The sequence below is a fragment of the Oncorhynchus gorbuscha genome, linkage group LG01 (assembly GCF_021184085.1).
Source record: "Oncorhynchus gorbuscha isolate QuinsamMale2020 ecotype Even-year linkage group LG01, OgorEven_v1.0, whole genome shotgun sequence".
Taxonomy (NCBI): domain Eukaryota; kingdom Metazoa; phylum Chordata; class Actinopteri; order Salmoniformes; family Salmonidae; genus Oncorhynchus; species Oncorhynchus gorbuscha.
This window is the reverse complement of record NC_060173.1, coordinates 90,058,653-90,070,658: the sequence shown is the minus strand read 5'-3', so window position 1 is coordinate 90,070,658 and position 12,006 is coordinate 90,058,653. Positions and strand designations below refer to the sequence as shown.

Genomic DNA, 12,006 nt, shown 5'->3' with positions numbered 1-12,006 from the left:
GTGACATGTCAGAAGTGACACGTGTGTGATATGTGTCATATAACGTGTGTTTATGGCCAGACAATGTTGCTGTGCCTCTGTCTGGCTGATTATGATGCCTGATTTATAACGCTGACAATGCAGTTAAATACAGTCTGCTGGTGGCAAATCAAGTATTTTGGTAGAGGTGTGTGTGTGTGTGTGTGTGTGTGTGTGTGTGTGTGTGTGTGTGTGTGTGTGTGTGTGTGTGTGTGTGTGTGTGTGTGTGTGTGTGTGTGTGTGTGTGTGTGTGTGTGTGTGTGTGTGTGTGTGTGTGTGTGTGTTATTGCTCATGGCTAGAGTGACAATCTTGTGTGTGTGTCGCTGTGAGTTAAGAATCCGGAAGGAAGACTCATCAGTCCTGTGTCCCTCCTCCATGAAGTCAGTTATGATGTCTCCCTGAGTCTGCAATAAAGCTATCACAGCTGAAAACAGCACAGGGAGAGGGAGGGGGGGAGAGCGAGAGAGAGAAGCTGCACTTCCTACCCTCCTGCCAAATGTATGACCATATTAGAGACACATATTTCCCTCAGATTAGACAGATCCACAAATAATTTTTGATAAACTCTCATATCTACTGGGTGAAACACCACAGTGTGCCGTCACAGCAGCAAGATTTTTGATCTGTTGCCTCAAGAAAAGGGCATCCAGTGAATAACAAACACCACTGTAAATACAACTCGTATTTATATTGATTTATTGTCACTTTTTTACTTTTTAAAAACTTTTTTACTTTGTACATCGTTACAACACTGTAGATTAGACTTAATATGACATTTGAAATGTCTTTATTATTTTGTAACTTCTGCAAGTAATGTTTACAGTAAATTGTTATTGTTTATTTCACTTTTGTTTATTATCTACTTCACTTGCTTTGGCAATGTTAACACATGTTTCCCATGCCAATAAAGCCCTTAAATGGAATTGCATTGAATTTAGTTGAGAGAGAGGTGTGTGGGGGAGAGGAGTGTGAGGGAGAGAGAGAGATGTGTGTGGGGGAGAGATTGTTGTGTGGGTGAGAGAGAGAGAGAGAGAGAGTTGTGTGGGTGAGAGAGAGAGAGAGAGAGAGAGAGAGAGAGAGAGAGAGTTGTGTGGGTGAGAGAGAGTTGTTTGGGTGAGAGAGAGAGATGTGTGTGGGGGAGAGAGTTCTAGGTCTGATGCTTTCAGAACCATGGGAAGCACCCCTTTCTCTTTCTGGTTGGTTTTCAAAAGGATTGATGAAGTCTTCAAATGAACAGTCCCTTGGGCTTTGACAACATTTGTGATGGAACAATTATGTCAGAGGAGAGAACCTCATTGGTGGGCGCAACCTATTTGTTTCATTAAGATTTTCCCTTTTAGTTTACAGTAGGCCTGAGAGAGAGAGAGAGAGAGAGAGAGAGAGAGAGAGAGAGAGAGAGAGAGAGAGAGAGAGAGAGAGAGAGAGAGAGAGAGAGAGAGAGAGAGAGAGAGAGAGAGAGAGAGAGAGAGAGAGAGAGAGAGAGAGAGAGAGAGAGAGAGAGAGAGAGAGAGAGAGAGAGAGAGAGAGAGAGAGAGAGAGAGAGAGAGGTACTATAGCTGAACGCATTTTGAGTTCAACTCCAGGTTCATATCCTCCCATGCTGTGTTTGTTATAGTTGGCACGCACACACGCAAACCATTAAACTAGTGACTTTGCTCTACTTCCACTGACCCACTCTCACACTGTCTCTTACTACTCTGTATTTATTCCACTGCCTGAATCGCCTTCCCTCTTTTTCTCCCTCTCTCCTCCTTTCTATTCCTTCCCTCTGTCTGTCATATACAGCCCCCCTCTCATCCCTCTAATACGCAGTCTCTCAGGGTGCCAATGTGTGATTGTTCTCAGTTGTGCCGCAGTCTATACCAAGCAGTGGTAATTATCCTTTGTTTCCTGTGTCCCTGGATGGAACTCTCAGTTTAAGTCACTTTGAGTCAGCCAGTCCTAGGACAGATATACCCATCTATAGTCTATAGACACATATATACTTAAGCAATAATGCACAAGAGGCCGTGCTGTATCATGAATACAGTCACAGGTAAATGGCGCTGTTTGGCCCGACGCGGGAGCACTGCCTCATTGCTTTTATAAAACTGTCACCAACATATTAAAACAGCAATGAATTACATATTTTCATGAATTTTATTTCAATGAAAATAAGTCAATTCATACAATTGAATTATTCCACCAGAAGATATAGTCTGGACAAAAATCTGGTTGTTAGTTCTTTTGGCCATGTTGCCACAGACAAGACCCAGTCTTGAATTATTTTTGCATAGTTGCTATGCAAAGGGACTGGCCATCCGTTCTAAACAAAATGGTTTCTACGCAGGCAAGGTTCTTGTTGCTAGCTAGTTAGCCAACTTTGGATTGACAGTACACTAGCTGCATTTTTGTTAGTTTTATATGTTTTTCTATTGCCATTGGTGCTTGATTTGACTGGCTCAGTAAAAGTTGTCTCGTCTGGGCACCGTTCACTCTATGTATGGTACTACAGAGATCTAAATTCAAAAGTGAAACATTGGCAGACATCGAGGCTTATATTTAACACCAAGGGTACCAAACTAAATGCTATGCTGGAAGCGAGGGGAAATAATGTGCTAGTTGAGTAGAAGAAATGATTCAACAACATGAGCATGATATTCTTATGGAGGCACAGTGATCCCTTTCAGATGGAACCGTTAGCAGGCATAGTGTGTCTGTGACGGCCGATACAGCATGGCTGGGAATTCTGCTTGTCCAATCAGCATGGCTGGGAATTCTGCTTGTCCAATCAGCATGGCTGGGAATTCTGCTTGTCCAATCAGCATGCAGGATGCAAACAACCAGTTTTATAACCAGCTATAGACACAGATATACCCAGCTATGCTCTATAGACAATCTACTGTCAGACTGGGCCAGCTGTAAAAACTAGCTAGCTAATCCAGTCCAGATGGCTGACCTCTGTGCCTGTCAGTAAAGGGTAGGAGCTAGCCTCCTCTGGTTGGGGCTTGGCTTTGAATTAGGCTATGTGTCATTTGAACTGAAGGGCTGTAGTGTATATGCTTGTGTAATGTACAGTACATGTGCTCCGCCAGCTGCAGCACTTGTGCGGGTGTGTCCTGAGAAGAATGTACTCCTCCTCTTGTCACGACAGTGGTTGGCTGCATTTCTTTTCAAAATCTTCCAAGACTCAGGGGCTAGAGCTGGGACGATAAACCGCAAATGATCGACGCCAACCATACCGTTTACTTACCACAGGCATTTTGCTCATTTCGTTCATTATGATAAGTAGCCTGTACTAGAGAAATCTTGTAACGCCAGGGTAGTGGGTTCGATCCCCGGGACCACCCATACGTAGAATGTATGCACACATGACTGTAAGTCGCTTTGGATAAAAGCGTCTGCTAAATGGCATATATTATTATTATTATTAAATAAAATATGTTTGCTAATATGTGTGATTGTCAATGGGACAGTTGTTGAATACAACCATCAAACCAGTAGTAGTAGTTTAAAGGAGAATATAATAACAGTTGTGCACATTAATGTTATAAAACGATCGTTCTATTTATCGCAACATGGATTTTTGTCCATTTCGCCCAGGTCTATCAGGGGTGACAGTAGACTTTGGAGAGAGTCGTGTTTGGGGAATGGGTGAGGGGGAGGGGAAAAGGCGGGCAGTGTCACTAGTTTCATAGTTATCACGGTGTATTGTCTCTCTAACTCTGCCTAGTCATCTTCATAAGAGGCTGTACAAGCTAAATAGTAGTGAATGGTATAGTGGGGATGGTGGTGTGTGTACTGACACAGGGCTGGGCACACAGAGCAGGTTTAATAGGGTAATTGGTTTCTGCGCCTGGGAGCAGCTTACTTCACTGCAGCAATTCTAAAGTGTCTTTAATCTGCATCCTGGCTTATCAGAGCCCAGAGATCAGGGTCAGGAGGGAGAAGAGGATGAAGAGAGGAAGGAAATAGAGGGGGTAAGAGAAAGTCAAAGGAGAAGGAGGACATATAGCAGAGAAATGGGTGAAAAAGGGAGCGAGAGCAGAGAGGGAACACACTGGTAGAGCGCGCTCAAACGTGTGCACAATCATGTGCGTGTTTGTGTGTATATGCATGCGTGTGAAAGTACGAGCCTGTGTGTGTAGACCAGTACAAACCCGAGGCAGTTTCCCTAACTGAAAATGTTGAGGCAGACACCTGGTTTCAACAATATTCTAATCCCTTCCCCATTGTCTCAAAGATCACTTTTCATGTTGTCAGCCCAGGCAGATAACATACGGGCATTTTGGCCCTACTGTCTGGGAGGCAGGCAGGTGTGTGGTTGAGTGTGCAGATGATTATCCAATTGCAAAAGCAGTTAAAGACACAGTAACATCACTCATCAGCCTGATAAGGATCTACAGCGCATACAGATTCACATAAACATTGTTTCAAGTAGAGAAAACATGCTGGGGGATAAACACCTCTCAATTTCTGTGCCGTGTCTGCTGTGGTTATAAATGTCTCTTTTGGGCATGTGTGTATGTTCAGGTCTGTGTAGGTGCTTATGGGTCTCTGAAGAGATTATAATGTGAACAGCGTCAGAGGCCAGACACAAACACACACGCTGACACACTCAGACAACGCAGCTCTTATTTCCATAGCTGCATGACAAAATGAACTGCAGTGATTCCTGCTCCTCTTTAAAAAGCGTAACAGGCAGAGAGGAGAGAAAAGAGAAATTAAGGGAGAGACAAGAGAAAGCGAGAGAGATGGGCCATTAAAAAAGGCTGCAGTACTTCAAAGGCATCCCACTGTCAGTGGTTTAAACCTCGCCAGCAGCCTGCTGCACCAGTCTACTGAATCACACACGCGGAGGGAGGGAGGGAGGGAGGGATTAGATTACAGGGGTGAGAGGAAGACAGACAGGCAGATAGTTATGGAGCAGACAAGAGGAAGAGGAAGACGAGGAGGTTAAAGACCAAGTGAAAGTGATGTGGAGAGGGCTTAAAAGTAAAGAGACTGCGAAAGACAGTCAGACAGGCAAAGTGACAGAGTGAGGGCGAGGAGGAAAGGAGAGAGGGATGAGGAGGAAGATAACCTGAAAAAGAGAATTAGAGTGGGTTAAAAGCAGAGGGAAATAAGGCAGACAGTTAGACTAGCAGACAGTTAGACTAGCAGACAGTTAGACTAGCAGACAGTTAGACAAGCTGACAGTTAGACAAGCAGACAGTCGGACAAACAGACAGTTAGACAAACAGACAGTTAGGCTAGCAGAGAGTTAGACTAGCAGAGAGTTAGACAAACAGACAGTTAGACAAACAGACAAGCAGACAAACAGACAGTTAGACAAACAGACAGTTAGGCTAGCAGAGAGTTAGACTAGCAGAGAGTTAGACAAACAGACAGTTAGACAAACAGACAGTTAGACAAGCAGACAGTTAGACTAGCAGACAGTTAGACTAGCAGACAGTCTGACAAACAGACAGTTAGACAAACAGACCGTTAGGCTAGCAGACAGTTAGACAAGCTGACAGTTAGACAAGCAGACTGTTAGACAAACACAGTTAGACAAACAGACAGTTAGACAGTTAGACAAGCATACAAGCAGACAAACACAGTTAGACAAACAGACAGTTAGACAAGCAGACAGTTAGACAAGCAGACAGTTAGACTAGCAGACAGTTAGACAAGCAGACAGTTAGACAAGCAGACAAACACAGTTAGACAAACAGACAGTTAGACAAGCAGACAGTTAGACAAGCATACAGTTAGACTAGCAGACAGTTAGACAAACAGACAGTTAGACAAGCAGACAGTTAGACTAGCAGACAGTTAGACAAACAGACAGTTAGACAAGCAGACAGTTAGACAAACAGACAGTTAGACAAGCAGACAGTTAGACTAGCAGACAGTTAGACAAACAGACAGTTAGACAAGCAGACAGTTAGACAAGCAGACAAACACAGTTAGACAAACAGACAGTTAGACAAGCAGACAGTTAGACAAGCATACAGTTAGACTAGCAGACAGTTAGACAAACAGACAGTTAGACAAACAGACAAGCAGACAAACACAGTTAGACAAACAGACAGTTAGACAAGCAGACAGTTAGACAAGCATACAAGCAGACAAACACAGTTAGACAAACAGACAGTTAGACAAGCAGACAGTTAGACTAGCAGACAGTTAGACAAGCAGACAGTTAGACTAGCAGACAGTTAGACTAGCAGACAGTTAGACAAGCAGACAGTTAGACTAGCAGACAGTTAGACAAGCAGACAGACTAGCAGACAGTTAGACTAGCAGACAGTTAGACAAGCTGAGAGTTAGACAAGCTGACAGTTAGACAAGCAGACAGTCAGACAAACAGACAGTTAGACAAACAGACAGTTAGACTAGCAGACAGTTAGACTAGCAGACAGTTAGACAAGCAGACAGTTAGACTAGCAGACAGTTAACTAGCAGACTGTTAGACAAGCAGACATACAGGCAGTTAGACAAACAGACAGCTAGACAAGCAGACATGAATAGAAGAGGAGTATGTGAGAAAAATGTAACTGTCTACTTTATCTGCAAAGGCAGCCTTTCCAAAGTTCTGTTTCCCTCCCCTGTGGTCTAGCAGTGACCTGAATTACTGCACTAATCACTGCTGTCTTTGTCTCCGTCTAACACACACACACACACACACACACACACACACACACACACACACACACACACACACACACACACACACACACACACACACACACACACACACACACACACACACACACACACACACACACACACACACACACACACACACACACACACACACACACACACACACACACACACAATCACCACATCATTGAAAACTTTCTGTATTGCATCCGGGGGCAGACTTTGGGTAACAAGATTGCCTGGAATTCAATTCCTTCTGATGACTTTTTTATGCGCTTGGAAGCATCATGGTCTCTGATTGCCTATGAATTGCAACTTTACTTCTGGTTGGTCTGATTTTCAGCCTTCATCACTGAACAATGCAATGCACATTTACCATTTTATAAGTCTGGAACTACCTTCTTAAATAAGCATGGTTTGGTCCTGATGTGTCGTGATCCATTCCACTGCAGTCACTGAGGTTTAGCTGTGCTGCTGCAGTAATAGGCAGACAGACAATAATAGGTTCAGCGACTGGATAGTGAGCAGAACAACTGGCTCTCTTCCACTGGGACAGGCAACATGCTAAGTTATGATATTCACTACAGCCGTTGGGATGCAGGAGAGAAGACACAAAACAGTGTGGGGTTTTTTCAAAACACCCAGAGGATAAAGGCAGTACAAGTGTAGTCCATTATAAACACACACACTAAAGGCTTGTAGGTGAAACAGACAGCACTGGTGTACTTTATCATCCCAGTGTAGTCCATTATAAACACACACACAAAAGGCTTGTAGGTGATTTTTTAAGATTTAGATGCACTATTGTAAAGTGACTGTTCTACTGGATGTCATAAGGTGAATGCACCAATTTGTAAGTCGCTCTGGATAAGAGCGTCTGCTAAATGACTTAAATGTAAATGTAATGTAAATGTAGGTGAAACAGACAGCACTGGTGTACTTTATCATCCCAGTGTAGTCCATTATAAACACACACACAAAAGGCTTGTAGGTGATTTTTTAAGATTTAGATGCACTATTGTAAAGTGACTGTTCTACTGGATGTCATAAGGTGAATGCACCAATTTGTAAGTCGCTCTGGATAAGAGCGTCTGCTAAATGACTTAAATGTAAATGTAATGTAAATGTAGGTGAAACAGACAGCACTGGTGTACTTTATCATCCCAGTGTAGTCCATTATAAACACACACACTAAAGGCTTGTAGGGGAAACAGACAGCACTGGTGTACTTTATTATCCCAGTGTAGTCCATTATAAACACACACACACACTAAAGGCTTGTAGGTGAAACAGACAGCACTGGTGTACTTTATCATCCCAGTGTAGTCCATTATAAACACACACACTAAAGGCTTGTAGGTGAAACAGACAGCACTGGTGTACTTTATCATCCCAGTGTAGTCCATTATAAACACACACACTAAAGGCTTGTAGGTGAAACAGACAGCACTGGTGTACTTTATCATCCCAGTGTAGTCCATTATAAACACACACACTAAAGGCTTGTAGGTGAAACAGACAGCACTGGGATACTTTATCATCCCAGTGTAGTCCATTATAAACACGCACATACACACTAAAGGCGTGTAGGTGAAACAGACAGCACTGGTGTACTTTATCATCCCAGTGTAGTCCATTATAAACACACACACTAAAGGCTTGTAGGTGAAACAGACAGCACTGGTGTACTTTATCATCCAAATGTTGTCCTATTCGCTCAGTGTCAGACTATATTTAAATAAACATGAAGTGGTTCGAGTTATTTACTGTATCTAACAGCAGTGTCTGTGTGTTACACACACACACACACACACACACACACACACACACACACACACACACACACACACACACACACACACACACACACACACACACACACACACACACACACACACACACACACACACACACACACACACACACACACACACACACACACTAGCTGTTTTACTATGTTTAACATCACTCTATTTTCAACTTGTATAAACTGTTGAGACAGATTAATGTATTTCTCTCTCCTTTTCCCTTCTCTACCTCCCTCCCTCCCTCCCTTCTCTACCCCCCCTCCCTCCCTCTGCAGGTTGTTTTCAGCTATGTAACGTGTTTCGTCAGAACATGGAGATCGACCAGTGTCTGCTGGAGTCTCTCCCGTTTGGCCAGCGCCAGCGTCTGGTCAGGAGGATGCGCTGTGACCAAATCAGGGAGTACTATGAGCGGGAGAAGACCTTGCAGAAACTGGGAGGAGGAGTCAAGGTAAACACCCCGCCTACCAGCCACATGAAGAGACACAGCATTCGCTTCAGCCTCGGTGACATCATACAGGACGCCATCGTACGCCACGACGACAAAGAAGGTTTGTGTTTACCTATGTCTGCCTGCATGTCTGTATGGGGGGTAGCTATACAGATAAAGAGTATGTTGATGCTAGTATTTCCAGAGTGTAATGGCTATATTTTTGCAAAACTTCCTTAGATTAAATTCACAAACTGATGGCATCATAGCTGAGTTCAGTAGCACTTAATTTGAGCTATTGACTTCTGACAGTTTTATTAGCTTTGAGTCAGTTCAATCAGAATAGGCAGTGGGAAGTGTTCAGTGTGTACTGAGTGGCATACATTTTATTTTTTACCTTTTACCCAAGTCAGTTAAGAACAAATTCTTATTTTCATTGACGGCCTAGGAACAGTGGGTTAACTGCCTGTTCAGGAACAGAACGACAGATCAGGTTTGTCAGCTTGGGGGTTTGAACTTGCAACCCTCTGGTTACTAGTCCAACGCTCTAACCACTAGGCTACCCTGCCGACCATGAGCTCTACTCTTACAGCACTTACATCATTCTCTGCATGTCTGTGGACCATATGAGTCCCTTTCAAATCACTCACACACATATACGGACATGTGTACACTGGCGTGCACAGACCTAGTCTGTTTACCCTCTCCATACCCATCCCTACAGACCTATAGTAACCCTACAGACCTAGTCCACATGTTTTGGGTTTACCCTCTCCACACCCATCCCTACAGACCTATAGTAACGCAACAGACCTAGTCCACATGTTTTGGGTTTACCCTCTCCACACCCATCCCTACAGACCTATAGTAATGCAACAGACCTCAAAACATTATCAGCATCCCGAAGTGGGTCTCAGTTGAAAGTGAACAGAAGACATTTAGTCAGTGCCTCCCACGGAGCGATAAAAAAAGCCTCTCTCTATCTCTCGCTCTCTTGTCCTTATTCTTCTCCCTTCCTCTCTTTGTATTCTGTTCATCCTTCAATATTCACTCTTCTTTCCCTCTCCAGAGTTTCAGCTGCTAATCAGTATTCTGCTTAGTGTGTGTGTGTGTGTGTGTGTGTGTGTGTGTGTGTGTGTGTGTGTGTGTGTGTGTGTGTGTGTGTGTGTGTGTGTGTGTGTGTGTGTGTGTGTGTGTGTGTGTGTGTGCGTGTGTGCGTGTGTGTGTGCGTGCGTGCGTGTGTGCGTGTGTGCGTGTTAGTGCAGCAGTTGGGAAAAGACAAATGGATGTGGCAAGGGTGAGGAGTGGCCATTAGCTTTGCAGTATTAGCTCATTCTTCAAACTGATTACATGCTAGTCATGACACAAACTCTCTAACTCTGTCACACACACAAACACACACACACACTTATTCATAAAAACACACCTAGCTAATATTCAGAGTGAAATGCAGCTCTTGGGAGACAAGCAGAAGTAATCTAATACAGAAGGGGTTGTGCAGGTCAGCACAACGATTACAGAGCTCAGAGATTTCTCCCATTATGTGCGATGGAGCAGGTGATATTAAGTCAACCATCGTCAGCTATTCTGACTATCCCCAGGACTGCTGACCAGATTGTGTGTGTGTGTGTGTGTGTGTGTGTGTGTGTGTGTGTGTGTGTGTGTGTGTGTGTGTGTGTGTGTGTGTGTGTGTGTGTGTGTGTGTGTGTGTGTGTGTGTGTGTGTGTGTGTGTGTGTGTGTGTGTGTGTGTGTGTGTGTGTGTGTGTGTGCGTGCGTGCACACCTCCCTATTCTATCAACTGAGAGATTCCTCATTAGGGATTCTACCTAGACCTCAGAGGGGAGAGAGAGAGAGCTCTTGTGAGCCTGGCTCTAAATCATCTATTGCCCCAGGCAGGGATCTGAGGGACTCTACCCTTAATGCCACAGTCCCATACACACAGAGCTGCAGTCAAACATACTCTATGTCTTCATAAAGTATCACTACTACTCTATGAGTCTTTTTACAATAGACATGTATTTATCTCACTATTGCCTCTTCTCTTCTCCCTCTCTCTCTCTCTCTCTCTCTCTCTCTCTCTCTCTCTCTCTCTCTCTCTCTCTCTCTCTCTCTCTCTCTCTCTCTCTCTCTCTCTCTCTACCTCCCTTCCCTTTTTTCTTCTCTGTCTGTCTTTCTCCCTTTTCTCCCTTTTTCTCCCTTTCTCTCTCTCTCTCGCTCTCTTTCTCTCTCCATCCATCCCTTCCTTATCTTTCTCGCCACCCATGCTCTTGTTTGCCAGCCGTTTGCCCAGCTGCCTGTGTGTATCTGTCAGACCACCCAGCAGCCATTGCAGGTCACTATGCTAATCTCCCCCCTTTGGTCTGCCAATGATCTTCAGCTGGGGTACTTGAGAGCAGCTGGTGTACCCATGCAACTGCCTGACTAAAACCTGGTCCTTTGGCCGGGCATGAATCGCCACTGTTTACCCCTGAGTAGAAATCCTAATCACCACCCATGCAACAGCATGGTACAGGACTGGCACAAGACTCTTACTGCCACTGGCTTTTGGTATGGTGGGTAAAATCAGCTGCCAACCATTGGTCTGATTAACTAGACTTGGAACTGTCAAGGCTATGCTGAACAAGATGTTGCTGGATAAGATGTTTTTGGATAAGATGTTTTTGGAAAAGATGTTTTTGGATAAGATGTTTTTGGAAAAGATGTTTTTGGAAAAGATGTTGTTGGACAAGATGTTGTTGGACCAGATGTTGTTGGACCAGATGTTGTTGGATAAGATGTTTTTGGATAAGATGTTTTTGGAAAAGATGTTTTTGGAAAAGATGTTGTTGGACAAGATGTTGTTGGACCAGATGTTGTTGGATAAGATGTTTTTGGATAAGATGTTTTTGGATAAGATGTTTTTGGAAAAGATGTTTTTGGATAAGATGTTTTTGGAAAAGATGTTTTTGGAAAAGATGTTGTTGGACAAGATGTTGTTGGACCAGATGTTGTTGGACCAGATGTTGTTGGATAAGATGTTTTTGGATAAGATGTTTTTGGAAAAGATGTTTTTGGAAAAGATGTTGTTGGACAAGATGTTGTTGGACCAGATGTTGTTGGATAAGATGTTGTCCTGCAGATT

The 12,006-nt window shown here is 43.7% G+C and overlaps 1 protein-coding gene across 1 annotated transcript in view; it reads left to right on the top strand.

Moving 5' to 3' along the window:
• The window catches only part of LOC124045622 (unconventional myosin-XVI-like), a 217,297-nt gene that overhangs the window by 24,412 nt on the left and 180,879 nt on the right, over positions 1-12,006 (top strand). Inside the window, 1 exon segment of the mRNA XM_046365059.1 lies at positions 8,733-9,005. Coding sequence (XP_046221015.1) covers positions 8,733-9,005 — 273 coding nt within the window.